This window comes from Micromesistius poutassou (assembly GCF_964030765.1).
Source record: "Micromesistius poutassou genome assembly, chromosome: 21".
NCBI classification, from domain to species: Eukaryota; Metazoa; Chordata; class Actinopteri; order Gadiformes; family Gadidae; genus Micromesistius; species Micromesistius poutassou.
Window position 1 is genome coordinate 1,320,487 of NC_140291.1, and position 27,105 is coordinate 1,347,591.

The 27,105-nt window shown below is 46.4% G+C and overlaps 4 protein-coding genes across 4 annotated transcripts; 3 read left to right on the plus strand and 1 right to left on the minus strand.

Moving 5' to 3' along the window:
- Positions 1 to 1,065: 1,065 nt before the first annotated feature.
- adam9b (ADAM metallopeptidase domain 9b) lies at positions 1,066 to 12,061 on the plus strand. Its single transcript, XM_084485785.1, has 22 exons — positions 1,066 to 1,199; positions 1,555 to 1,661; positions 1,786 to 1,862; positions 1,954 to 2,029; positions 2,164 to 2,240; positions 2,990 to 3,182; positions 3,301 to 3,363; positions 3,503 to 3,574; positions 3,684 to 3,853; positions 4,075 to 4,165; positions 4,476 to 4,606; positions 5,305 to 5,470; positions 6,311 to 6,400; positions 6,802 to 6,997; positions 8,608 to 8,713; positions 9,311 to 9,491; positions 10,159 to 10,245; positions 10,516 to 10,621; positions 11,015 to 11,165; positions 11,333 to 11,432; positions 11,725 to 11,759; positions 11,887 to 12,061. Exons 1-22 carry the CDS (start codon positions 1,133 to 1,135, stop codon positions 12,035 to 12,037), a joined length of 2,493 nt encoding a protein of 830 aa, XP_084341911.1. The 5' UTR covers positions 1,066 to 1,132; the 3' UTR covers positions 12,038 to 12,061.
- A 415-nt stretch (positions 12,062 to 12,476) lies between these two features.
- Positions 12,477 to 15,290, plus strand: pstk (phosphoseryl-tRNA kinase). The gene is made up of 6 exons (XM_084485283.1): positions 12,477 to 12,740; positions 12,997 to 13,252; positions 13,353 to 13,554; positions 13,949 to 14,027; positions 14,168 to 14,261; positions 14,846 to 15,290. Exons 1-6 carry the CDS (start codon positions 12,540 to 12,542, stop codon positions 15,055 to 15,057), a joined length of 1,044 nt encoding a protein of 347 aa, XP_084341409.1. The 5' UTR covers positions 12,477 to 12,539; the 3' UTR covers positions 15,058 to 15,290.
- Positions 15,291 to 15,338: 48 nt separating this feature from the next.
- On the minus strand, positions 15,339 to 18,172 carry LOC311366498 (zinc finger protein Pegasus-like). The gene is made up of 3 exons (XM_084485282.1): positions 17,630 to 18,172; positions 17,250 to 17,438; positions 15,339 to 17,093 (listed from the first exon to the last, which is right to left on the minus strand). The coding sequence occupies exons 1-3, from the start codon at positions 17,763 to 17,765 to the stop codon at positions 16,102 to 16,104; spliced, it is 1,317 nt and encodes a 438-aa protein (XP_084341408.1). The 5' UTR covers positions 17,766 to 18,172; the 3' UTR covers positions 15,339 to 16,101.
- A 444-nt stretch (positions 18,173 to 18,616) lies between these two features.
- On the plus strand, positions 18,617 to 26,229 carry acadsb (acyl-CoA dehydrogenase short/branched chain). Its single transcript, XM_084485925.1, has 11 exons — positions 18,617 to 18,728; positions 19,057 to 19,210; positions 19,313 to 19,413; positions 19,524 to 19,730; positions 19,839 to 20,009; positions 23,340 to 23,465; positions 23,552 to 23,644; positions 23,972 to 24,061; positions 24,183 to 24,320; positions 24,431 to 24,530; positions 25,578 to 26,229. The coding sequence occupies exons 1-11, from the start codon at positions 18,696 to 18,698 to the stop codon at positions 25,652 to 25,654; spliced, it is 1,290 nt and encodes a 429-aa protein (XP_084342051.1). The 5' UTR covers positions 18,617 to 18,695; the 3' UTR covers positions 25,655 to 26,229.
- Positions 26,230 to 27,105: the final 876 nt, after the last annotated feature.

Below are 27,105 nucleotides of genomic sequence, written 5' to 3' on the forward strand. Positions count from 1 at the left end.
GTATCACAGTAACAAGGCCTCTCATGCAACCTTTATAGACATCCTGGTCCCATTTTGGTTCTAACTTTAGAAGGAGTCAAGTTCAACTCCCTCCCTCCCGCATGAGTTTAGACAGAGCGTCTCAATCAATGGCCTAATGTTCACGTAACATTTTTGGCTCAGTGTTTTTAAATAGGTCCAATAGAAATATCTGTTTATTATTATTGTTCTCATGCTGATATTACAGTATCAACCCATATTCTATTTGAAGTCCTCTATATTGCTTCATCTGGAACTTTCTAGATGGTTGGTGAACAGGAGGTTGGTGGGGGTAAACAGACGATGCATAACCACACAAAAAATAAACGAACTACTGCTACAACTCAGTACAAATACCCCGGGCGACATGGTGAGAGGGAGCGGTAATGAATCACTAGTCAAGTCAGGCACATTCAGTTACTTGATATGAATATAATATAACAGGATATCAAAAATAGAGTATCATCGTATATAACCTGTGTGATCTAATTGTAACCCTGCCTATACAACACATACAATTATAGTTAAATTATTATAATTCTAATTATTATAATTATAGTTATAATAATTAATAATAATTGTTTTATGATTATCATTATTATTTATATTATTGCAATTATCATCATTATTATTGTTATTGACATCAGACAATTGGCCTCAACATTGGCCTCCGTAACAAAATATATAGGCCTACTTTTTTCTAGACCTATTCGAGTTTTGCGACAGTAACTAAAATACCAGAACACTAAACTACAACCGGTAGAACTTGTCTGTGTGTGTGTGTGTGTGTGTGTGTGTGTGTGTGTGTGTGTGTGTGTGTGTGTGTGTGTGTGTGTGTGTGTGTGTGTGTGTGTGTGTGTGTGTGTGTGTGTGCGTGCGTGCGCGCACGTGTGCGTGTGCGTGTGCGTTCATGTGTCGGTGTGTGCGTTTGTGCGTACGTGCGAAGACGTCCTGCGGCACCTTACCTAGCCTATAGGCCTTACGCCACGCCCACATTTCACATCCTGGACACCTGAGCGCCGCGGACACCAGAGGAGGACTGGAGCGCCTGCCTCCCGCTACATGTTCGCACAACCATCAGATAAATCCACATCAAAAAACTACAGCAGGGATCATGGTGACCAAATGTATCGTGGCCGCGTTTTTCCTCCTTTGCGGTTCATCTGGAGCGGAGAGTAAAGGTGAGGTGTTTGGTTACAGTCAACAAGAGTTCCTTCGTGGGGGGACTTCGTGCCAGTTGTTTTGAACAGGTTTCTAGGTCTGCAAGTTGACACAGTGACAGAGCGATTTTTGTTTGTTAGTACTTTGACTCTTATCAATTATATCAATTGGAAAATCGTATTTATATTTGCTCTCCCGGTTTCTTTCCCTCAAACTTCGAGCAAACAATCGATGACGTGAAGACTAGACGCCACTGATCCAACCACAGGCTATAATAAAGATGTACAATGGATAACGTTGATGAAATGACTGCGTTAGACAATATCGTTTAGTCTTAAACGTTTAACAATTCAATGCTCAAACCTCTCCTTTCAGATATTTCCAATGGCTTTTCATCCTCACATTCAAAGTACACCGTGGTGTACCCCCATCTATCGCATCGATGGAGAAGGAGCGCAAACAGAACATCGGATTCAACAGAGGTTGTTTTTTCTTAGATTCATATTTAAAAATGTATATTGTTTCGTATAAACACCTAGTAATGGGCATATGCTTTATTACGTCCCCATTTACACTCCATTAACACTCCATTTACACTAATTTCAGAGCAATGAAATGGAAACTATTTCTTACGAACTTGATATCAACAACAGAAAACACCTCCTTCTGCTGAAACAAAATAGGTAACATGTAGAGCAACAATAAATCTCCCAAATCCCAATCATATAAACTTACATTTTGACGTCATGTATCTCTTTCTTGCCCACTTTTCAGAGACTTCATCTCCAAAAGTTTTGTGCAGTATTCCCATCACAGTGGAGGCTATTCCAAGTCCACACGAACAAACCATGTGAGTAGAAAATGCAGGACGATGCAATGAAAGTTTCAATGATATGGTTCTGTGTGTGTGTGTGTGTGTGTGTGCGTGTGCGTGCGTGCACTGGCCTTGGTTTGAATGAAGAGACCCAGGTTTGTGTTGTGCAGGTCCACTGCTACTACCACGGCCATGTGGACGGCCAAGAGGAATCCCTAGTCCTGCTCAGCACCTGCTCCGGCCTAAGGTCTGGTCCTCACTGTTGCTTTTACATCAAGGTGTGTGTGTGTGTGTGTGTGTGTGTGTGTGTGTGTGTGTGTGTGTGTGTGTGTGTGTGTGTGTGTGTGTGTGTGTGTGTGTGTGTGTGTGTGTGAGGATGAAACTAAGCATCAACAAAAACGTCCTTTGTTTCTCTGCCTTTGAGAAGTTTTGCATTTCATGCACCTGTGATTGACAGGCAAGGTGGATTCCCAGAACCTGTCAGGGAAGAGAGATTGTAAATGAGCCGGAAGCAGTGTCAAATATAAATTTGCTCATACAGAGACCGGGCACCTCAAAACTGATAACACAGCCACCTCAAAACTGATCTTCTCACAGAGCACTTCACTCACTAACAGCTGACAGGATAGCTGTGGCATTTGAAACAAAATGCACTGGAATAATGGCTCTTAAATGTTGCCGACAGTTCCTTATTTTTGTCAAGGACCAGGTAGGCTTGACTGTAGAAATTCCTTTGGATTTGAGAACATCTTTTTGATCAGCTAAGGCCCGACAGCCCAACAGCCCGATCGTTAACCAGGCTACCTTCGCTCATTAAGTTCCTGCTCGGCAGGTAAAACCTCCAAATCGGTCTCCAGCCATAACCACGTCCTTTAAGCTGCATCGGCCTACATACAGACGACATGTTCCTTCTGAGAATAACCCTCCTGAACCGCGGTTGGAAATAAATCTGCGTTCTCAACCTCTGCATCGTTTCGTACTCTCTCCCTCCCCAAGGGGCGTGATCGTCCTGCTTAACGAAAGCTACGGCTTAGAACCGGTTCCCCGCTCTCCGTCCAACGAGCACCACCTCTACCTTCTGGAGGACGTGATGTCGGGAGACGGCGTCTGCGGAGTAGCCAGTGAGACGCCGGCGCGGGGACGGCGTTCGCCCTTTGACCCGGGCCACACGTTGACCTCACTCGTGCGGGTGAGAGTGTCTCTAGTGTCACGTCACTATTTATTTATCATGTCACTATTTACCAAGACGTACACTTCATCGTGGGGGTTGGAAGTTCCATTTTCTTCCGTTTGATCTTTCGTCACAGCGGAGGAGGAACCTGCCTGAGACCAGTTATGTGGAGTTGGTGTTTGTGGTGGATAACCTCAGGGTGAGGATGGCCGTTGGTTTACCCGTTTCACTCTTTTTATGGCGTCACTTTGATGATGTACATTTATTTTATGAAGGGGGGGGGGGATTATCATTATTATAATAATAATAATACTGTACTTTCCTTTCAATATTTACAGTATAGAATAAAGCAGAGCAATGAGACGGCGGTGACTGAAGAGATGGTGGAAATGGCTAACCTGCTGGACGGGGTGAGAGGAACGAAACCGACGCTGGCCTACGCTACTCTTTTATCAACACTGTCGGCCAGCGTTTTTTCATTTCCCCCTCCCCCGCCCCCCCACCCCTCCCTCATTTCAGTATTACAAGCAGCTGAACATCCGGGTGGCGTTGGTGGGCCTGGAGATCTTCAGAGACGCGAACCCCTTCAACGTGGAGCTCTCGGCTTCAGAGGTGTTGACCAGCTTCGTCCAGTGGAGGAAGGCCGAGCTGTTGCCAAGAATCCAGCACGACGCGGCCCAACTCATTGTGTGAGTGATCGCTCGTCCTGCCAAACCCGTTCTTTGGGTAATAGCCTAGCTATTGTTAGTGCTCTGCACTTAGTTCTATGAACATCCTTACTGTACCGACAGTGATATAGTGTTTCACTTTCTTTTTTCATGACAGTTGTACTCATTGTAATGTACTTTAATGTCTGCTAAATGTGAATGTAATTTGGTTACTTTTCTGATGGTGTTTTTCCGTTCCTCAGCGGTCTACCGGGTGTGTACGACGGGGGGGTGCTGGGTATGGCCTTTGTGAGCACCGTCTGCTCGGCAGCTTCAGCTGGAGGGATCAACGTGGTGGGTTCACGTGTTATTCTCTCGTTGGTCGTTCCCTTTTGTCACCAGCGGCCTTTTTGCAGTCTTGAAACCGATGCCCGTCTGCATTATTTACGACCTGCTGTTGTGGTGACTGTTTCTCTCTCGAACGATAGACGATGGACCATGACGTGAATGTCAAAACAAGTTTTGGAACATACAGCTCCCTGACCAAACTTTTTGAAAATGTTTCTCCATTTATTATGTCTTTATAAATGTCCAATTGTTATTTAAGGCTGATCAACTCCTCCTCCATTATGATATGAAACTGGGTCGGTGTCTGTTCTTATAGTTCCAAAGCGACCAAACGCTGCCCTACATCTCAACCGTGGTGGCCCATGAGCTGGGTCACAACATGGGCATGAACCACGACAACAACCGCTGCGACTGCGGTGGAAGCTGCATCATGTCTGCGTCTGCGGGGTAAAAAATAAGCTACTGCAACTTTTAATCATAGTATTTATCACTCCCTCCAGGAAATAAACGACACCGTGGTTCTCGTTACTGATGGATTTATTGCTGCTCCTTGCCATCTCTCCGTCCACAATCATTCATTGCAATATCCACCGTTGAACTACACATATGATAAACATATGATATATGTAAAATAGACACGGTTACATACCGTAAAAGGTTAACACAAATATATTCAGAAAATAAATGTTATCTTGTTATATACACATACCTCGCTGGCTGCACATAACCATGAGGGAATGAGGTTTCTTCCGCAAAAATACTTGTTTCAAAATATCCCAAAGAAAAACACCTTCACTATTCTGCTTAACTTAATGACTTGTTACTTGACTTCAACACACGAGGAATCTGAGCACATCTTCACCGGTCAATTGGCTGTTACATCTTAATTGGCTGTTAAGTGTACATATGTCACAGAAACTTTGGTTCCTACCTAATGTGGCGAACTCAATATATTAAAACAAATAGAATACGTAAATATAAACAAAAAACATTAAATAATGACAAATAATATTTATGGCAGTATTTGTTGGGATTTGTTTTGTTCAGCTTGACTTTGCAAAGAAAGAAAGAGGTGGTTGCGTATCGTAGTATACAAAATGTATTATTTATGTGAATATTTTTTTTCTCTCTTTCTCTCCTTGAAGAGGATCCACCAACTTCAGCACCTGCAGTGCGGACGACTTTGAGGTGTTGGTTCGCAACGGCGGCGGCCTGTGTCTGAAGAACCCCCCCACCCACTCGGTGGGGATCGCTCAGTGTGGCAATGGCCTGCTGGAGGATGAGGAGCAGTGTGACTGCGGAAAGCCAGAGGTAGGCGTCATAAGCCTGGTGAAACCATTCTGAGGCTGGCTTTACACGACAACGCTCCCGGGTGAAACCGACAAAATATTTGATCAGATGTGCCTTTCGTTTAGACGGCGACAGCGTTTTCGGGGCCACTCCTCCAGAGTGTAGTACACCCAAAGACGCTCGTCTAAACGCGGAATGAAAAGTGGGAACGCAACGCCACTTTTGCGGTTTGTGTTCAGATCGTTGTCGTGTAAAGCCAGGCCTGATATTCCCTGTTTTGTGTTTCGTGTTGTGTTTGGCCACTCATTCACTCACTCACTCACTGATGTCCGAATCTCTGAATGTGGGCGTGTTCTTCGAGAACCTCCAGCCAATCGGAGAGGCACTCGTGACGGGCTGTGGCGCTCCTTGTTTCTTGAGGAACTGAAACTGAAACCGACCACTTTTGTTTTGATGTTTAAAGGTCCCATGACATGCCACCAGATGGGCGTGTCCACCTAGACGTGTGCTGGATAGATCAGTCTACCAGCTGCCTACTCAGTGGACTGTAGCAAACGTTGCTCATCTATCCGTCACACATCTAGGTGGACACGCCCACCTGTGATGTCATAAGAGCCAGATTTTCAAAACGGCTTGTAAACGGCTAATCACACCCCCGCCTGGTGGCATGTCATGGGACCTTTAACGCTGTCTCGCAGAAACATGATACACACACGGAAAAATTTGTTCTCATGATCCAGAGCTCATCCAATAATTGCTCTGTACGCCGTGACAGATAGGGATTAATCGCTGTGTGTGCGTGCTTGCGTCTTGATTCGTGGTGTGACACCAGTGTTGTTCCGTGTGTCTTGCGTCCCTCAGGAGTGCAACAATAGATGCTGTGACGCGGCCACCTGCCGGTTCTCCGCCGGCTCCTCCTGTGCTGACGGGCTCTGCTGCAACAACTGCCAGGTGAGGCTGCCTGGCTCCACGCACCGCAGCACCTCCTGTACCGGCGGGGACACGCTGTTACTGGCCTTCTGGTGTTTGCTGAAAACTACATTTCATGCGTCGTAAAATGTACCTTTCTTCTGTAATTTAGAGAGAGTGTGTGTGTGTGTGTGTGTGTGTGTGTGTGTGTGTGTGTGTGTGTGTGTGTGTGTGTGTGTGTGTGTGTGTGTGTGTGTGTGTGTGTGTGTGAGTCATACTTTTAGTTGTCTAGGTTTCACACTCCAGATATGCATATTGGTTTGCTTGTGTTTTTTTGTAGCACTTCAAAACGCCCCAGGTAGTGCTATACCAGTCGTGTGTGTGTGTGTGTGTGCGCTACGCTGCACATTTCCTCATTTCGGCGCCTCTTCTCCCGCTTCAAGGTCAGAGCGGCGGGGACGCCGTGCCGCGGCTCCGTCAACGCCTGTGACCTTCCCGAGTACTGCGTCGGAGACAGCGGCTTCTGTCCCGAGGACTACTACGTCATGGACGGCCTGAGCTGTGAGGACGACTCCGCCTACTGCTACGAGGGGCGGTGCCAGACCTACGACTCCCAGTGCAGGACTCTCTTTGAGCCAGGTACGTCGGGGCAAAGGGACGGATGTCCGTCAGTCCCGCTACGCCTTGGTACACTATAGGACAAGCCATTTAGAACTAGAACGGGTGGCCTAAATCAAGCGATCTGATTGGTTCCTAACTGTTGTATAATGGGCATATACATAACTGCTATGACGTACAATCAGTGCCGCAGAGTTCTGTATAACGCCGCACCGTGAACTGTTTATTTATTTCTAAAAGCAATAGCATAGTTCACTGAAGCCTAAAAACATGTTGATTGCTGGAGAGGGTGGAAATGTTGTAAAGCAATAGGCACACGGTGAGTGAACTTAGTAGGCTAAATTGCCGGCGAACCAAGCTACCGTCTCTAGCCTTCTCTCTGAAAGACGCTACAGTGTGTTGCATAGCAACCGCCGCGCACTTTGCAGGCAGCCAGGAGGGACTACTTTTTTGTATTTGTTAAATATAAATGTTTTTTTGACTTTCTTGTTTTTTCAAAATGTAGTGTATCTATGACTTTCATTTGGCAATACTTGTAACCGTTTTATAAAAGCAATAGCTCAGTTCAGTCAGTGAAATGTTCTCATTATACCACAGTTAAGGGGGTCGCCGCCCCTCTGCTGCGTGTTGGGCCGAACAACGCCCTTAACTGTGGTATAATGAGAATATCCCACAGCCTGTCGTGAGCTATTGCTTAAATATAACATATATATATATATATATATATATATATAACCTAACCCAATGGATTACTTGGCAATTGTTTCTATGAACATCCTCACTGTACCAACGGCGATATATTGTTGTTTCTCTTTCTTTTGACAAATTGACTTATTGTTGGTCGCTTTGGATAAAAGAAAATCTCTTTACATCATTCTACTTAAAAACTATAATTTAGTTATTTTACTAACCTAACTAATTACTCATCCAGGCTTTTCATCCAGGCTTTTGAACGTAAGGAAAAAAAAAGAAATTTGCTTCCACTTTGGTTCCGCGTTCCGCTTTGGTTGCTAAAAAGGGTACTCCTTCGCCTATATGGCAATTTTTTGGATTTAGACCTGATGAGAGTGGACAGCCAAGGGCCACGACTGACGACCAATCCACGTCGTGACCACTTTGTGCACCTCGCAGAAGTTAATAGAAATTATGATCAGCAAAATATCACAGAGCATAGAGCAGGATTGTGAACGTTTACAATGTCTCATGTCATTTTACTATCTGGATCCGCACAAAGGATGGACAGACGACCAATCTACATGACCACTCAGTACGTTCACATGCACAGCTTAATCCAATTAAAGCCGTAGTTAGACTATGCTCCGCAATTGGACAACTGCAGTTGTCCGGTTATACATGGCGGTGAGTAAATCGATTCATTGGCCGAGGCGTGTCATTACCCCACAACCCTATGCCATAGAAGGAAAAGATGGGCTGAACCAGTTTGATGGCATTGTTGAGTGTAAAGCCTGTTTGACTGTATACAACTAGATGCATTGTCTTTAAAAGCCTCAATATACGTGGACACGCCTAATATGTGTTGAAGTTACGCACCTGGTTGCGTATTTAACAAATTAATGTGTTTGGCAAATTAAACGATAATGAATATTTCATCTGTTTATGTTTTTGGACAGAGGCACGGAAGGCGGACGATACATGCTACTCTCATGCAAACGTGAAGGGAGATAAGTTTGGAAACTGTGGGTATTCTGGAGGCAGGCCCATCAAATGCAGCACAGAGTGAGTATTCTGCTCGCTGTCCCCGCCCCGACGACAAACGGGTACTTCGATGTGTGGACTCTTTTCAAAGCATTTAATCTGCGACGCCCGTCATTCTCAAAACCTGACCTGTGCAACAGCTGTCGCAACATATTTGATTTCTCCTGCCCACTAGCATAGACTTTACACACTGTGTGTGTGTGTGTGTGTGTGTGTGTGTGTGTGTGTGTGTGTGTGTGTGTGTGTGTGTGTGTGTGTGTGTGTGTGTGTGTGTGTGTGTGTGTGTGTGTGTGTGTGTGTCTGGTCTCTATAGGGTGAGGTTGTGTGTCTGTGGTTGTGTGTTTGTCTCTATAGGGTGAGGTTGTGTGTCTGTGGTTGTGTGTTTGTCTCTATAGGGTGAGGTTGTGTGTCTGTGGTTGTGTGTTTGTCTCTATAGGGTGTGGTTGTGTGTCTGTGGTTGTGTGTTTGTCTCTCTAGGGTGAGGTTGTGTGTCTGTGGTTGTGTGTTTGTCTCTATAGGGTGAGGTTGTGTGTCTGTGGTTGTGTGTTTGTCTCTATAGGGTGAGGTTGTGTGTCTGTGGTTGTGTATGTAATGTAAAACCTTTGACTGGTGCTGCAGGAACGTGATGTGTGGGAAGATGCAGTGTACCAACGTGGACGCCAACAAACCGCCCCCGGGCGGCTCGCTGTCCAACACCATCGTGAACGGGTTCACGTGCGTGAACGCCGACTTCAACCTGGGGCCCGACGTGGTGGACCCTGCCTACGTTAACCCCGGTAGCCCCTGTGCTCCAGGAAAGGTGAGCCATAACGTGTGTGTGTGTGTGTGTGTGTGTGTGTGTGTGTGTGTGTGTGTGTGTGTGTGTGTGTGTGTGTGTGTGTGTGTGTGTGTGTGTGTGTGTGTGTGTGTGTCTTTTCATTGTTCTCCCCTGTGCCTAAATATGTTGTAACAGCTGTTGTGTTAGCTGTATGTTGTAACAACGATAATAATAATAATATATATTTCTAAATTTGATTACAATTTAGTAGGGGTGGGAATCTCTTGGCACCTCACGATTCGATTCCGAGGTCAACGATTCGATTCTAAAATGATTATCGATGCAATCATTTTTTTTATGTACATTTCCATGCGTGATTTTCAAAAATATATATATACATCTGAGTTTTCTACTTAGAGTTTGCTAATCACTTCTTTCTTTTGTGATGATCATTGAAGACAATCAACAGATGAATTACCTTATCTAATATTTTATATTAGATAAAGTTGGTTCTCTGCGCAGAGGACCCACAGGCAGAAAGGAGGTTTCTGTCGCTTATTAACTTATCTGCATCGAGACAGAATCGTTCTAGAGAGAATCGCGAAGCATCGAAGAATCTATTATTTCTCCCACCCCTTACAATTTAGCAACACACAACTTCCGGAGCCATAAAAAACACCATCGGTGCCTCTCTCCTCTTTTCTCCCAGGCCTGTGTGGACTTCAAGTGCGTGAATGCCACTACTCTGCTGCCCAACCTGCAGTGTGACGCCAGGACCACCTGTAACGGCAACGGGGTCAGTGGCTGCCTTCTGTACTTTGGGCCGTAATAGCACGTCGACCGCCACATCTTTTGTTGTGATTATTGTAACTTCAAGGGGCCTGTCACTCTGCTTCATATGGGCGTTGCATCACCTACGACCTCAACTCCACGGTTTCCACGGAAAAAGACGCAACATTGACAGAATCACGTAATTTGTCGAACCTTGTGACCGTTTTGCAGTTGTATGTACGAAGCAGAACTATTTCTGAAGGTCATGTCTGGTTCTTGTGTGTTTTTCCTGCAGGTTTGTGACAACCTGGGAGACTGCCACTGTGGTGACGGGTGGGCCCCCCCCGGCTGTGATAGGTCAGGGAGGGGGGGGAGTGTTAACAGTGGGCCAGCTACAATAGGTGGGTGTTACCTTGACTTTGATCCTTGATGGCCTTGATTTTTTTCCTTGATTTTTTTTTTTTTTGGTAACGATACATATTTTATACTTTCTTACTTGACTTGCTGTCCTGCAAATTGCATGCTGTGAAACCTACTGTTGATGTTATGTTTTATGGGGTAATAAGACCTTTTTACACCTTTTCAGGCATTGTTGAATGACGTGTTTGTTGGGTTTTATATACATTATTCTTTAGAAGATAATGGTTTTTTTTTGTTCCAGGCACACTGAAATGACCTTGTCTGAACCATGTCCAGATACAATTGCAACTAGTAGCTGACTAATAAAGTGTGTCATGGTTTCCCCCTGTGTCTGTGTGTGATCCACCCCTCTCCCGTTCGCCCCACTGTGTCAGACTACTCCCTCAGGGACGGTCTCCTGATCTTCTTCCTGCTGGTCGTCCCTCTGCTGGTCCTCGTCTCACTCCTGCTGCTCTTCCACTTCCGCCGCGGCTCGCTGACCGCCTGCATGAAAGCGACGAAGCCCGCCAGTAGCAACAACAACAGGTGGGTGGGAAATGCCCCGTACACGCATCGTGTTTTTATTTATTTTATTGTATTGTGTTTCATTTATATTAAGCTGATAATTGATCCATTATTTCGTTATCGTCATTTGTTGCTTGCTAGCTATTTTGAAGCGGCTTTCCTGAGGATTGTTTTTGTTGTGTTTCCAGGCCACCAAATGCGCAAAATGCTCACGGAAACGATCAAACTAATGTCAGTATACCGGCGAGTACCGTGGCCCAACCCTACAGGCAAACGCCTGCTGAAATGGTAATGATAAAATCACTTCTTGACCCATACATACAATGCTGTTCTCAAATATATGCAAGGGTATGACCCTTGTGCCAAACTTTAGCTGTGTGTGTGTGTGTGTGTGTGTGTGTGTGTGTGTGTGTGTGTGTGTGTGTGTGTGTGTGTGTGTGTGTGTGTGTGTGTGTGTGTGTGTGTGTGTGTGTGTCAGATTTGTTCATTTATAGTTCCATATGTTTATAATGTAGAGAAATGTAACATTCAGAAAGTGAAACATTGTTTTTTTTCTGTTTTTGTCATTTGCAAACTCCAGCCCCCAGCGCACACAGCTATACCAGCGACCCCCGGGTAGGAACCAATCAAAAGCTTCTGCTTTCTATTGTTAGAAAGCAGAAGCTTTCTAACAATAGAAAAAATTATTATATTTGGTCAAAGTGCATTCATTTGAACTGAATTCCCACCTGTTCAATTATAGGTTCACGTTCGGAGAACTGGATTACTGGAAAGAAGGAGCAGAGACCGTAGCGCCGGTTCCCCAGTCGGCTCCTCGCTCCGTCCCCAGACCTGCACCTCCACAGGGCCCCGGGGTGCCTAGACCCATCAGACCCCCGCAACCAAAAAACTGACCCCACCAGTGGTTTTTAGTTTGATCTTCACAAACCATGTATGAAAATGACTTGTAAATGTAAATGTACTTATTCTCGAAAGCTGAAGAAGAAGAAGGAAAACCCTGTGGTATTTTATATGATTGAGATATATTGGATAAACCCCAATTGTCTCGAATCTCTGGCAATATCAAAATGGGCATCCCACACAAATGTTAAATAGATTATATTTTATTGAACGCTTTTTTTTTATGTTTATGTAATGCTATTTGTGTTGGTGTATTAAATAAAGTTATCTATTGAATATAGCGTGCGATTATTATTATTTTTTATCAAATCGTTGTCACACCACTTCCACTAGGCGGCAGTAAAGCGATGCATTATTATCATTGACTATATTAAAACGCTGAAGAAGAAGCTGCCATACCTGCGTGAAGGAACTGATCACAGTACACACGGAAGTTTCACTTGGTCCGTTATGTTTATTTTTGTGTCCTGTGAAGTTATGGAGATGATTCGTTAAATGGATTCGCAACATCTCCAGAGTTCACCAGTGTGTGTGTGCGTGCTCTGCGGTCTGCCTGCTGCAGGGAAGTCCACGCTGGCCCGCACAGTGACCGCACTGGCAGCTGACCGAGGATGGAGGGTCACTGTGCTGCATTACGATGATCTAATCCCGCAATATGCTTTTCATGTAAAAGTATTGGACGACAACGTGCAGGCGGTAAATGTGCTATCTTTCCTCGCCTCGATCAATATGCATGCACTATGTTTTCGATTAGTTTGAATCAAAAATGTGTTCTTCTGTGTGATGGATTTTGTATTTAAATCGGTTGTTTTACAACTAGTATAACACACACACACACACACACACACACACACACACACACACACACACACACACACACACACACACACACACACACACACACACACGTGTCTGTAACACGACAATATGACGTGCCTTACATATTTTCCAGCAAACTGAATGGAAGTTATACAGACAATCACTGCTGCAATGCATTGAGAACTTCTTGAGAAACCCAAACGTTGTGTCCGAGCCACCCGACCCCAGTCGGATAAACGTGGAGGCTTGGAGACGGGGCTTACAGTCATTACTGGAGCAGCATGTCAGCAGCTCGCCGGACGACCGTCCCTCGCCTATACTCCTACTGCTGGATGACAACTTCTACTATCCAAGCATGAGATATGAAGTATTCCAGCTCGCAAGAAAGTGTAAGTGCTCTGTCTTGAATGGTGACCAAACGGGTCTCCGGTCGCTGCACTAATCCCTTTTTTTGTTGACGTTAAATGTGTATCCATTTGTGAATCGCAGATTCCCTCGGCTTCTGCCAGTTGTTTGTAGACTGCTCCGTGGAGTCCTGCACAAGCCGCAACAGTAAAAGATCCCACCCTCTGCCTACCGGTTTAATATCGGAGATGGCTGAGCGCCTGGTGCCTCCAAACCCACAGAAGAACGCATGGGAGAGAAACAGCATCACACTGAAAAACGACGAGTGTTTGTCTGAAGGCGACATGTAAGGCACTGCCTGCTTTAAGGTGACATACTATACCACCAGGTGTGTAAGTTTGATTAGTCGTTACGAGCTGTTTTGAAAATGTACTGCTTCTGACATCACAGGTGGGCGTGTCCACCTAGATGTATGACGGATAGATGAGCAACGTTTGCTCCGGTCCAATGGGTTGGCTGGTCTAGACTGATCTATCCAGCACACATCTAGGTGGACACGCCCACCTGTGATGTCCGAAGCGGCACATATTCAAAACGAATTGTAACGGCTAATCACACTCACACCTGGTGGTATCATATGTCCCCCTTTAACAAGCATGAAGCCTTTTTACACCTTTGTTTTTTTACTGTTCACGCTCTCATTTGTCACCTGGTTCTTTCTGCCCATGTGACCTGCCCAGTCAGAGGTGGATTGACTTGATAACCCACGCGTTCCACAACCCTTCGGTCCAAGTGCAGGAGGAGAACACAGAGCAAAAGGCAAGTCCCTAGTCCTAGCCCAGTCAGGGGCTTGGGATTGCCCTCAGGACCTCTGACTGATCGATCAAAGTGTTGCATCATGCTATGTCGCCCCTTGGCCAATGGCGGCTCCGTCCCCTCCCCTGTGTGTCGGTGTGCAGGAGGCGGACCGTGTGAGGTGTGCCGTCAGCGTGGTTCACCAGGCAGACCAGGCCAGCAGGCGCCTGGTCTCGGCAGCCATGAAGAGTGCCAGAGGTAGGATGCTAAAGGGGACATATTATACCCCCAGGTGTGTGAGTTTGTGATTAGCCATTACAAGCTGTTTTGAAAATGTGCCGCTGCTGACATCACAGGTGGGCGTGTCCACCACCTAGATGTGTGCTGGATAGATCAGTCTACCAGCCTATCCCAGTGGACCGTAGCAAACGTTGCTGATCCATCCGTCATATATCTAGGTGGACACGCCCACCTGTGATGTCATAACAGACGGCTCAAAACGGCTTGTAATGGATAATCACACCACACCTGGGGGCACGTCATGGGACCTTTAACACAAACCCCCGCAGAATACCAAATCACCAGGGTTAGTCCCACCTAGGTGAAAATGCCTCGTAGCGACCGCTGGTTTAGAGTCCAGCCTGTGGTCAGTTGCTACACGTCATTCCATCTCTCTCTACTCACTTTCCTAGCCATGGAAAAAAAGGCAGAATAAATTCCCCCCAAAAATGTAAACTAAAACATCAGACTACTAATGTTGCTCATGTCATCATGCACCATAGAGAGAGCGTACTTAGTTCTTTGAAAAGCGATCCTTCTTTTTCCCCCCTTAACGGCTATAGATGACAAAGCCTCACCAGAACGAATGAGGTGTTTGGCGAGTGAGCTGAACGAATTGAAAAGAGGATTTCTACATGAACTGCGGACACACTACATTCAAGAGCGAGCGACGTTGGAAGGAGAGGATATAGACGTGGAGCGGGTGGTGGCCGCTGCGGTGGCTGCTTTCGACAGGGAGATAAAGGAAACTTTGCTCAGGTTTCGTGAAAAATAACTACACTGGAATGCAGTGGAACAGTAGGTCCTAAGGATAAGAGTAACAGTTTGTATATATTTTTAATACGCACAAATGTCAATTGAACAGTACCAAATGATGTATACATGTGTCAAATGCTTTGGGTTCAATGTGGGACTGAGCGATATTCAGAATTAATATTTTAAGATGTCATTTATATTGTGTCCATCTTCAATGAAAAATAAAAGTTGACATAATCCACAATTAAGACAATGACATGCGTCATAGTTTGGCCTCAGTTTTTATTCTATGATGCAAATACTGCACTCAAGACTTGTTAGTAGAAAACAGTTACCCTGTCAACAACACATCACATTCACACATTACGAAGAACGGTTAATAATCAGCGTTTTCATTAAAAAGTCACAACGTATACAACACTAGATCTGTTTCTCCTTCTCATTTTTCTTTCCAAATAAAAAACAAGTTCATACAAAGAAGAAATAGCCGAGCACCACAATGCTACAATGCTCTTTACTTTGAATAATTTACAGTGAATATTGAAAAGAAAATGGGAGGTGGTGGGGGGGTGGAAAGAGTGTCAGGCTACTTCTGCTACTTAAACGATTTCTCATACAATTTGGTGCACAATGAGGTATGAAGGAAATCAAGATAGCAAGCATGCTCGCCATGATGTTGGGACAATGAGTCACAGGACTTCTCCGAAACGTCCGTCAGGAGAACAGTTGTTCCTTTATAGAGCTGGAAGACCGCATTTAAAAATACATCTGTTTCTGGTAGGAGACGCCACGTCAACAAATGAGCCCTTATGCCCTCAGTGATGCGAAGAACGTAGAAATGGCTTCCGACAAATCCAAGTCGCATTGAAAATAAATAAGGGTACAAAACTATAAAGGGCGAATGCAAACCAAAAATGATATAAACCAGCCGACACAATTCAACAGATGGTGTGACAATGACAAAGAAACAAATTATTAAAAAAAAAGGTTTAAGCACAGGATTCCTCATGATCAAACACCGCCAAACTCTGCCGAACGCGCGCCCCCGCCACCGTTGACCCGGTCACTTGTGGTGATGTCCGCGCGCATAGTGGCAGGCAAAGTCATACTTGTCCCTGCACATGGTGCCGCAGATGTTGCACTGGAACGGGTGCTCGTAACCGTGGCAACCCATGTGTATGGTGTACAGGATGTTATCCGAGAACTGGATGTCACAGTGTTGGCACTTGTGCGAGGCCGCTGGGTCCCGGGGCGGCGTGCCGGCGGCGGAGGGGGGCGCCGCAGCCGCCACGCCGCCGGAGAGGAGGAGCGTGCGTGAATCGCCGTGCTCGAACAGCCCCCCCCGCGCCCCCGCCCCCGCCTCCCCCCCGCCGTCGGGGCCGTAGATCCGGCAGCCGGCCGGGTCGGAGTCGCCCTCCTCCTTGGGGCTGCGGGCCGTCTGCGAGCCGTTGACGGCCACGGCCAGCGGCGGCCCCGACGCCTGCTGGATGAGGATGGGCTTGACGTCATCCTCGCACGACAGCCTGTCCAGGGAGCCGGGGCTCTGGGGCCGCTGGGGCAGGTTGGCCAGCTGGCCGGCCAGCGTGGACAGCTGGTCCAGTGGGCTGTCGCCAGCGGGCAGGCCGTTGGCGCCGCCGCCGCCCTCGTGCGGCTTGACGACGGGCGTGGTCTTGTACTCGCCGCTGACGCCAATGCTCAGGTGGGGGCGAGCGGCGTCGTGTGCCAGGCCGCCCGAGTAGTCGGCCCGGGGCCCCAGCAGCGACGGGGGCCCGCCGTAGTTGCCGAGCAGCCGCCGGCCGAAGCCCAGGGAGGTGGCCCGCTTCTGCAGGACGCTGAGCATCCGCTTGTTGGTGAAGGGCGAGCGCACGCCGCGCATCGGCAGCAGCTTGTGGCGCCGGCGGCGGTGGTGGGAGAGGTTGCTGCGGTCGCTGCAGCAGAAGGCACAGAGGTCGCACTTGTAGGGCTTCTCCCCGGTGTGGGAGCGCATGTGGGCCTCCAGGTGGCGCTCGTAGGCTGAGGCGAAGGGGCACAGCTGACACCGATGTGGCTTTTCTCCTGCGGAGAGGAGGAGTGTGGGTGTGCAACGGGTGTGTGGATATTAGGACAACGCTAGTATCAAACAGGGGAGGTTTCAAATGCAGGAACAGAACGATAGTGTGGCCTGCTGGTGTATTGAAATAGTGGGAAATGGATTTTGTTCATGGGGGTTACCTGTGTGGATACGGATGTGCTCTATTAGACGAGCCATGCCTTTGTTGACATAGTTGCAGTAGCTACACTTGTACTTTCCGTCGGGGGTCCGCTCCAATCCGTCCATCTGCAGCTCCGCTCCGTCCTCCAGCGACAGGCTGACCTCCACCGACGGGGGGTCCAGGCCGCCCTGGTCACTCGCCGTGGGAACTGAAAAAAACAACACACACACACACACACACACACACACACACACACACACACACACACACACACACACACACACACACACACACACACACACACACACACACACACACATTCTGAGACTGGTCTGGTCTCCAAATAACGATAACAAATAAGATCTGATCCCCAAATAACGCCCAGCCCCCGTTCCTCACCAGCCTGGAACGAATCGCCCTGGTTGTTCTCCCCGCACACAGAGCCGGAGATCATGTTGACATGCTGGGTCTGCTGCGTGAGATATTCCTGAAACTCTTTCACAAAGTCCACAGACTCTGCCTTCAGGTCCTCCATGGTGCCTCTTCCCCCCCTGTCGTCGTCCTGGTCCAGTGCTGTGCTGGGGCGGTTGTGGTCTTCAACCTCGACGACTACCCGGCGCACGGAAGACAGTAGACTGCCTGCCGATGGAGACAGACGTGTTGGAAGTCTCTTTTTGTGTGTAACATCCTTTTTTTAATCTGGGGGGTCCCGATGCTGAGCCTCAGGACACAGCCGCTAACGTGTTACCTCCAGCCAGAGAGGCTAGATCTCTGTCGACATAATGTTCAACAGGTTTAATATCGCCCTGGTCTAGTTCCGAAATGTAACATTTGCTACAAAAAAAAATACTCCGGTGGCTATTTAAAAATAACAACCTAACCAAGGATTTGCGTGAAATGGCTAATAGGAGCTAGCCGAGAGCATCAGCCAACTAGAACTGTTTCCGGCTTTCAGCAGGAATGCATTGGCAGAAAACACGTTGGCCCTTCCGGTCAAACGTAGCGAGATTCCTGCGTGGCTTTTCCCATCGACACGCCATACAAACAGAGCAGGCTGTATGTGTATACAATTATCTATCTGTTAATATGTCTATATGCTATATCCCATAGACTCTGTATAACAAAGGATTGGTGTATATATATATTCAAAGATATTTATCTGCTATTTCCCACAGACACTACACTGTGACCAGTTATGTATACAGTTCATTTATTCATGACGTTAGTTATATTTGCTATTTCTCATTAAAAAAAAACAGTATAAAATAGACTGTATACATACAATATATTCGTCAATATGTATATCTGCTGCTTCAGATAGAAATGCTAAAATATTGGTGTCGAACCTGGTGCAATGTAAGCCACCGGTCAGGAGGGGGCGCACTTACAACAAACCGGAAGTCCTCACCGAATAAAGAAGAAGACGAAGAAGAAGAAGGGAGCGTTTATGTAAACAGTCGAAGTTATGTCATCGTCTCTGGTCCGAATTTTGTCGAAGGTGAGTGTACCTTTTTTTTTAGTTAACATTTGTGTTGTTTTTGGATGACGTTGATTTTTGACAGATCTTGTTTTACGTTTGTAAGTTTATTGCAAACAGGTCAACACGGACGTCACCTTGTAACGCACAGCTCGTATTGCATTCAGTCAATGATAGGCTGCGTTACATACAATAGTAAATACGTTATTAGATCGCATCTGCACTGCCCTAATGGTAGTCAATCATGATAATTCACCTCAATGCACTTTTTTGTGCGTGCATTTGCACCCGTGCGCCCTTGTGAGATATGTAAGCAAAGGATTTGGGCTCTATCGATCTCAATTTGCAGGCGAGCAGGCACTCGTGTGCGCCCTGGGCAGCCCTACGGAGCAGGTCCAGGTCCACGGCGTCCCTCCAAGATGTTCCCTCACAGCAGCTTCCCGCGGTGTCCTTCGCTCCGCTGCAGACCTTCTCAGAGGAAGAGGGCATGATGCGGGAAGCAGGTGAGCTGCGCAGTGGGACAAATGTATTTTGTGTTTATGTTTGCCAACCATTCGAAATTAGTCATTGTTTTAAACTTTTCACATCGTCTTTGATCGACACAGTGCAAAAGTATGCCCAGGACTGCATTGCTCCATACGTCTCGAAGATGGACGAGGAATCAGCCATGGATCCAGGAGTTATTAAATCCCTTTTCGACCAGGGGGTAAGTGTTATCAGTTTTTTGTATTTGAGTCACTCCAGTTGTGCTCAGATTCCTCTAGATCTGGCTTACAATGACTTTTGTTTCATCATGTTGGATGTAAACCCCAACAGCTCATGGGTATAGAGATCGATCCGGAATATGGAGGAACCGGCTCCACCTTCTTCTCGGCCATCTTGGTGATCGAGGAGCTGGCGAAGGTGGACGCGTCGGTGGCCGTGCTGTGTGACATCCAGAACACACTCATCAACACACTGCTCAGCAACCTGGGCACCCCCCAACAGAAGGAACAGTACCTCACCCGGCTGTCCACTGATATGGTCAGTGACTCAAGTATTCTTAAACTGCAAATGAAAAAATTCCATTCGGTTGATGTGTCTATTACTTGTTGTCAAACAAGTTCTCTTCTCTTTCCGATATGATAACAGGTGGGCAGCTTCTGCCTCTCTGAGGCAGAGTCGGGAAGCGACGCGTTTGCGCTTAAGACGCGTGCGGAGAAACACAAGGACTACTACGTCATCAACGGGTCCAAGATGTGGATCAGCAACGCGGAGCATGCCGGAGTGTTCCTGGTGATGGCCAACGTGGACCCAGCGGTGGTGCGTTGTTGAAGTTGCACTTAAAGAGTGTCACAACCCGGCTCCAAGGCTGTGCCAAAGTAGGGAGAACGTATGGGTGTGTGATAGTGTATGTGCAGATCAAAATAAACAAAAAGAAAGTGCTGCCATCAGGCCTGCCGGCGAACAGGAGTCAGTTCCCCGCCAGCGTCCTTTCGCAGAATGAGGAAGGTCTTTATAAGCAGAGCACACTGGCCCAGGTGTTACTCATGAAGCTGACGACCCCTCCACTCTGCATCTGTAAAAGACAACTCAGTCACCTTTGCCTGCACTGGCCGCACCTGCCCCTGTCCCACTACCTTCCCGAGGTAGGTGTCTGTAGCCTTGGCCAACTCCTACTTAGCCAAATTGACTGTCAGGTGTGTCACGCAGTCGGTCGAACAGCTTCCTAACGCGGTCAACATGATCTTCCCAAGTATCGCTGTAGATCACGACATCAAGATACACCGCACAACCATCCAGCCCAGACACAACCATATTCATGAGACGCTGAAAGGCCGCTGGTGCATTCCGTAACCCAAAGCTCATCACAGAATAGGAAAAAAGACCAAAAGAAGTTATAAAAGCTGAAATCTCTCTAGCTCTTTGAGATAGTGGAACCTGCCAATAACCTTTGAACAAATAAATTTGGACCAACCAACTCATTTTCCTACCGACCAACTCGACCAACTTCAGAGACAGACACATGATTAACTTTAGCTGTCCAAACACACAAAAACTGATACACCCGAGCAACAGCTCAAACAGCCAACCTACACAGCCAAAAAAATATAAAAATTAGCCGCAGCCCCGTCCCTCTAACTGCCTAACCAGAAACTACCTAACTCCCCCACTAGTCTTCAGGCGCTACTTGTGGTGGGTATTTATGCACTGTAACCCGGAAGCCTGGTAAAGCAACCAATATTTGGCGACTCCACCTGCAGCCTCGGACGTGCTCCCAAGACAACTGCTTCAAATACTTTCGTCACCACACTATCAAAAGCCCTCCCAACGAACCCCAAAGGAATTCACTCTTAAGCCTAACCAGGGACAGGACAGCAGCAACACTTTGGCTGTGCACAGAACCACCAGAACTCAGTGTCACAATTACCTACATTTTCATCAAAAACAGCACAGCAGACTACTCACCACTCTCGTCGCTTGTCTCCCAAATGATTAGTTTCCACCTGTTCCCAAACACAAGATGCACAACCTACTACACCTGACATCACGCCGACACACACACCAAGAAATCACAGTTTCCGCCCATTTCAAAACAGAAGAACAACTGTGCTTCAAAAACCGGTTCAATCAATGACTGGACGAGCCCCCATCGGTCACAACCCGGCTCCAAGGCTGTGCCAAAGTAGGGAGAACAAGCACGAGCTGGCTACTAGCAAGCAGTATTTATTTCACAATTCAAACAAGACAAACATGTAAAGATCAGTATCAGTCATGAATGCATGTATGGGTGTGTGATAATGTATGTGCAGATATGTGCAAGTAAACAAAAAGAAAGTGCTGCCCTCAGGCCTGCCGGTGAACCGGAGTCAGTTCGCCGCCAGCGTCCTTTCGCAGAATGAGGAAGGTCTTTATAAGCAGAGCACACTGGCCCAGGTGTTACTCATGAAGCTGACGACCCCTCCACTCTGCATCTGTAAAAGACAACTCAGTCACCTTTGCCTGCACTGGCCGCACCTGCCCCTGTCCCACTACCTTCCCGAGGTAGGTGTCTGTAGCCTTGGCCAACTCCTACTTAGCCAAATTGACTGTCAGGTGTGTCACGCAGTCGGTCGAACAGCTTCCTAACGCGGTCAACATGATCTTCCCAAGTATCGCTGTAGATCACGACATCAAGATACACCGCACAACCATCCAGCCCAGACACAACCATATTCATGAGACGCTGAAAGGCCGCTGGTGCATTCCGTAACCCAAAGCTCATCACAGAATAGGAAAAAAGACCAAAAGAAGTTATAAAAGCTGAAATCTCTCTAGCTCTTTGAGATAGTGGAACCTGCCAATAACCTTTGAACAAATAAATTTGGACCAACCAACTCATTTTCCTACCGACCAACTCGACCAACTTCAGAGACAGACACATGATTAACTTTAGCTGTCCAAACACACAAAAACTGATACACCCGAGCAACAGCTCAAACAGCCAACCTACACAGCCAAAAAAATATAAAAATTAGCCGCAGCCCCGTCCCTCTAACTGCCTAACCAGAAACTACCTAACTCCCCCCCTAGTCTTCAGGCGCTACTTGTGGTGGGTATTTATGCACTGTAACCCGGAAGCCTGGTAAAGCAACCAATATTTGGCGACTCCACCTGCAGCCTCGGACGTGCTCCCAAGACAACTGCTTCAAATACTTTCGTCACCACACTATCAAAAGCCCTCCCAACGAACCCCAAAGGAATTCACTCTTAAGCCTAACCAGGGACAGGACAGCAGCAACACTTTGGCTGTGCACAGAACCACCAGAACTCAGTGTCACAATTACCTACATTTTCATCAAAAACAGCACAGCAGACTACTCACCACTCTCGTCGCTTGTCTCCCAAATGATTAGTTTCCACCTGTTCCCAAACACAAGATGCACAACCTACTACACCTGACATCACGCCGACACACACACCAAGAAATCACAGTTTCCGCCCATTTCAAAACAGAAGAACAACTGTGCTTCAAAAACCGGTTCAATCAATGACTGGACGAGCCCCCATCGGTCACAACCCGGCTCCAAGGCTGTGCCAAAGTAGGGAGAACAAGCACGAGCTGGCTACTAGCAAGCAGTATTTATTTCACAATTCAAACAAGACAAACATGTAAAGATCAGTATCAGTCATGAATGCATGTATGGGTGTGTGATAATGTATGTGCAGATATGTGCAAGTAAACAAAAAGAAAGTGCTGCCCTCAGGCCTGCCGGTGAACCAGAGTCAGTTCGCCGCCAGCGTCCTTTCGCAGAATGAGGAAGGTCTTTATAAGCAGAGCACACTGGCCCAGGTGTTACTCATGAAGCTGACGATCCCTCCACTCAGCATCTGTAAAAGACAACTCAAAAGAAACAGGGACACCTAGTGCCTGGGAGGAGGGATCGTCACAAGAGCGAGATGTTATACATGCTGTCGCTACCTAGTGTCACATCTGGGATGTATAACAATCGGAAATCAACAATTATTGACTTTTTCTGTTGCACAAGTTCTTCTGAGTTGTACTGGACTCTACCGACATTGACATCATTGGTCGTAGCCTGTCCTTGTCAATTGTTCAAATATCATCGCCTCTTTAGACCAATCAGCAGCATGCTCCTTCTCCCGCTGCAGGGCTACAAGGGCATCACGTGCTTCATGGTGGACCGCGACACGGAGGGGTTGGAGATCGGCAAGAAGGAGAACAAGCTGGGCCTACGCGCCTCGTCCACCTGTCCTCTCAACTTCGACAACGTCAAGGTGCGAGCCGCCGAGTAAAGCCTTGTTAAGATCCACACGATGACACCATTACAACGTCACTCACCTGGCCGCTGGTTTGCGTTTAGGTGCCAGAGAAAAACATCTTGGGCCAAGTGGGTCACGGTTACAAGTACGCCATCGGGATGTTGAACGAGGGCCGCATTGGGATTGCTGCTCAGGTGAGGGAATGACCCACGAGTTACAAGTTACATCTTTTGGTTTGTACTTCTAATCTTGTGTCTTGAGGAGGTAGAGCAGGTTGACTTGTAACTGGAAGGTTGCTAGTTTAAATCGTCGTCTCGAGTGTCGAGGTGTCCCTGTGCAAGAGATCTAACCCTTGGTTGCCTGGTTGTAATTCACTTTGGATAATAACATCTAAATGCAAAATGTAAATGTAAATCTTAAAGGTCCAGGGTGTAGAATTTAGTCGAACGGACCCGGCATAAATGGAACATAACATCCATAAGTGTGTTTTAAGTAGTGTATAATCAGAATTGTTGTTTTAGATGCTGGGTGTGGCCCAGGGTTGCTTCGACCACACCATCCCATACACCCGGCAGAGGATCCAGTTTGGCCAACGTATCTTTGACTTCCAGGTAAACGGTTTTAAACCCAATACCATCACAGTCGCCTGAGGGTGCCAGTGTTTTCGCCAATGTTTGCCAATGTGTGTTTTGAGCCTGTCTTCATCCAGGGGGTTCGGTTGTGTGTTTCCAGGGCCTGCAGCACCAAATATCCCATGTTGCGACACAGATCGAAGCAGCAAGGCTGCTGACTTACAACGCGGCCCGTCTAAAAGAGGCAGGGAGGCCCTTCATCAAGGAGGCCTGCATGGCCAAATACTTCACCTCCGAGGTGAGCGGTGGGACATGTTGGCAGCACTGGAATACATACACACAACATTAAACTACTCTGCTTGAACTCCAACTCTTTAACCAAAAGCGTTGTCATTCTGTGTCTTGCAGGTTGCAACTCTGACCACGTCAAAGTGCATAGAATGGATGGGAGGGGTCGGCTTCACCAAGGACTACCCCATAGAGAAATACTACAGAGACTGTAAAATAGGTGAGCACAGAAGGCGACCATTTGGACTTTCCCATGTAATCATTCATCAGACGCTTTCATTCAAAACGAAATCCAAGGCATGTTCTTCTGTATACAAAGGTAGTTTAGCTGCTGGTGTATGAAGCTGAAGGAAAATAAAGGGTGTGATTGCTGGTGATTGGCCATGTGGTGTGGGACATAGAGGTGGCCGTTCTCTGTGCCAGCAGTGCTTATCGTGTCCTACGCCATGGAGCCCATGGAACCCGACCCCAGAGGAATTCCCCGCTGCTCTGACCTTGGTTGAACCAGAAGTGCAGGAACACAAGTGTCATGACTATGGGGTCATGCATGACTCAGCCATTTAGTATCTTATTTATTTGCACAACAGTTCACTTATTAGGCATCATTGAAATCACAATTATGAAAAGGTAAGCCGAGATTAAGGAGCTATTATTTAATGTAATGGGTTACAAATGGCATAGCCATCCGTCCGCAATTATGTTTTGGGATTGACTGCACCTTCCTTTGTATGAGCATTTTAGACTTCCCCTGTCTCATTTCTGACCAATCAGGGCATCCCTTCCCTGATTGGTTCGGGGAACCCATCTTGCCTGTCAATCACATGCGTGTGTGAAACATCTCTTCTCAATGATGGAGAAAAGTAGGAAGAGGGAGAGCAGAGAAGGATTTGTTCCCAATATTGGAGAGTTGTCTTCGCACAGCCCCTCTTACCCAGACCCAACGCTCAGGCTGGTTGCCAGGTTAATGACGACGAAGGAAGAGAGCCAAAGCAACATTATATTTTTAGCATTGTCTGAGAAGCCAGTTTTTTCGACTTTTGACTTTGGTCATGATAATTTAGTACAGTACATTTGTCACTTATAGCTTATTTTCATATATAATATAACTCCTGTTGCACATTAAGCAATCAGTGTGCACAGGTTAAACCAGCCGTCACCATGCTTTAAGACTGGATACATCGAGTCTGAAAGATAAACCGTCTTTTAAATTCTTCAATAGTTCTCTGCAGTAGTGTTGACGTTTGTCTTCGTTTGTGTTGACGCCCAGGTACCATCTATGAAGGCACAACCAACATCCAGCTATCCACCATGGCTAAATACATTGACAAAGAGTACGACCAATGACGGGCCGCGTCTGGACACGCGAGACACACACTCCAACGCTTCTACCCCGTGGGTCTTTGTCAAGATCGGGCTCTGAATGAATCCTGGTGGAGGCCTCTCTCTGTCTTCTGTGTTCAAATGATTTGACAAGATGGGGCTAGGCATCCATGTCAATTGTCACTTTGCGTTCAGTTTGGTTTGTTAATTGTCTGTCTGTAGCACAATCTATGAGGTCACCAAATTCTCAATACAAATGTTACTGATACAGAGCTGGATATAAACAGTGCCTTCACTTCACAATATCTATTTCACTCCAAAGCCATTGTAGTTTTCAGTCTAATCTGTGAGTGTGTAATCTTTGACATGTGTTATAGTTTGCCCTTCTGAAAGTAGCCTCATATCTCATCATTGTAGTTTAACCTTATGAGTGGATTATAAATAGTGTACAGTACTTGGTTGTAAACATTAAGGAAGGATTCAATATAATGGTTTATTTGTAATGTTAGAAATTAATGTTAACCAATCATGTTGATGTTTTAATAAATCTTCACGACAAGCAGATGGCCCTCGTTTTGTTTTAATGTAACTGAAGCACAAGCCCACACTTATAACTTAAGTGTAATATTTTACACATATTTTAATGTTCTACCACATTCCCAAAAATAGTTTTGTGCAGGTAAGACGGAATCCCTTAAATATTAGATGTAAACAAATTTACATTGCCAGACGAATTCGCGTAAAATCTCTGAGCAAATAAAACATGAGCTCGCAAATTAGTGCGGTTCCTAGTTTACATTGTAGACCAACTAAGAAAAGTCCCCCGGTTTGCCACTAGATAGCAGCATTTCCTTGCCTGTCCTCGGGTTGTGAGCATTGGTAGTGACTGGTGCTTTAAGATGCTGCAGATTGAATTAAGGTACTCCATTAACCTGACTGAAAAGCTTTCTAAAGACTTGGTCACATATAATAACGTTAAGTGACTTTTTAAAGATTTTATGTTAAGGTTTGTAACACTGTTGCAGTGATAGGCTACTTATTTAACGTAGGAAATGCTGAAACAAAACATTTGTTCGAAGTTATCAATCGGGGCGGTTTGCTTAATCAGATCTGAACGAAATTGCAAACTACAAACATGCTTAATAAAAATTGTGTCTAATAAATGGTTTCATCCTAAAACATGTATCATCCTGTTCGTTATTAGAGATTCTGATTCTGATTACATGATTAGAATAATCATTTGTATATTGTGTTACGTTGTTGGTAGAAGAATCATTATTAGCTGACTGGAGAGAGACCTGAAAATGTGTTCATAGCGATGCAAAGGGAACCTTATGACATGCAGAAACCGGACTTCATACAGAAACTCATTCTTCTGCATTTTAGAGTCACCTGTTTCATTCTGAGAGAGCAATATAGAATTATCATGTAGCATGGAGACAATTTGTGAACAAATCATTGTGAAACCATATCTT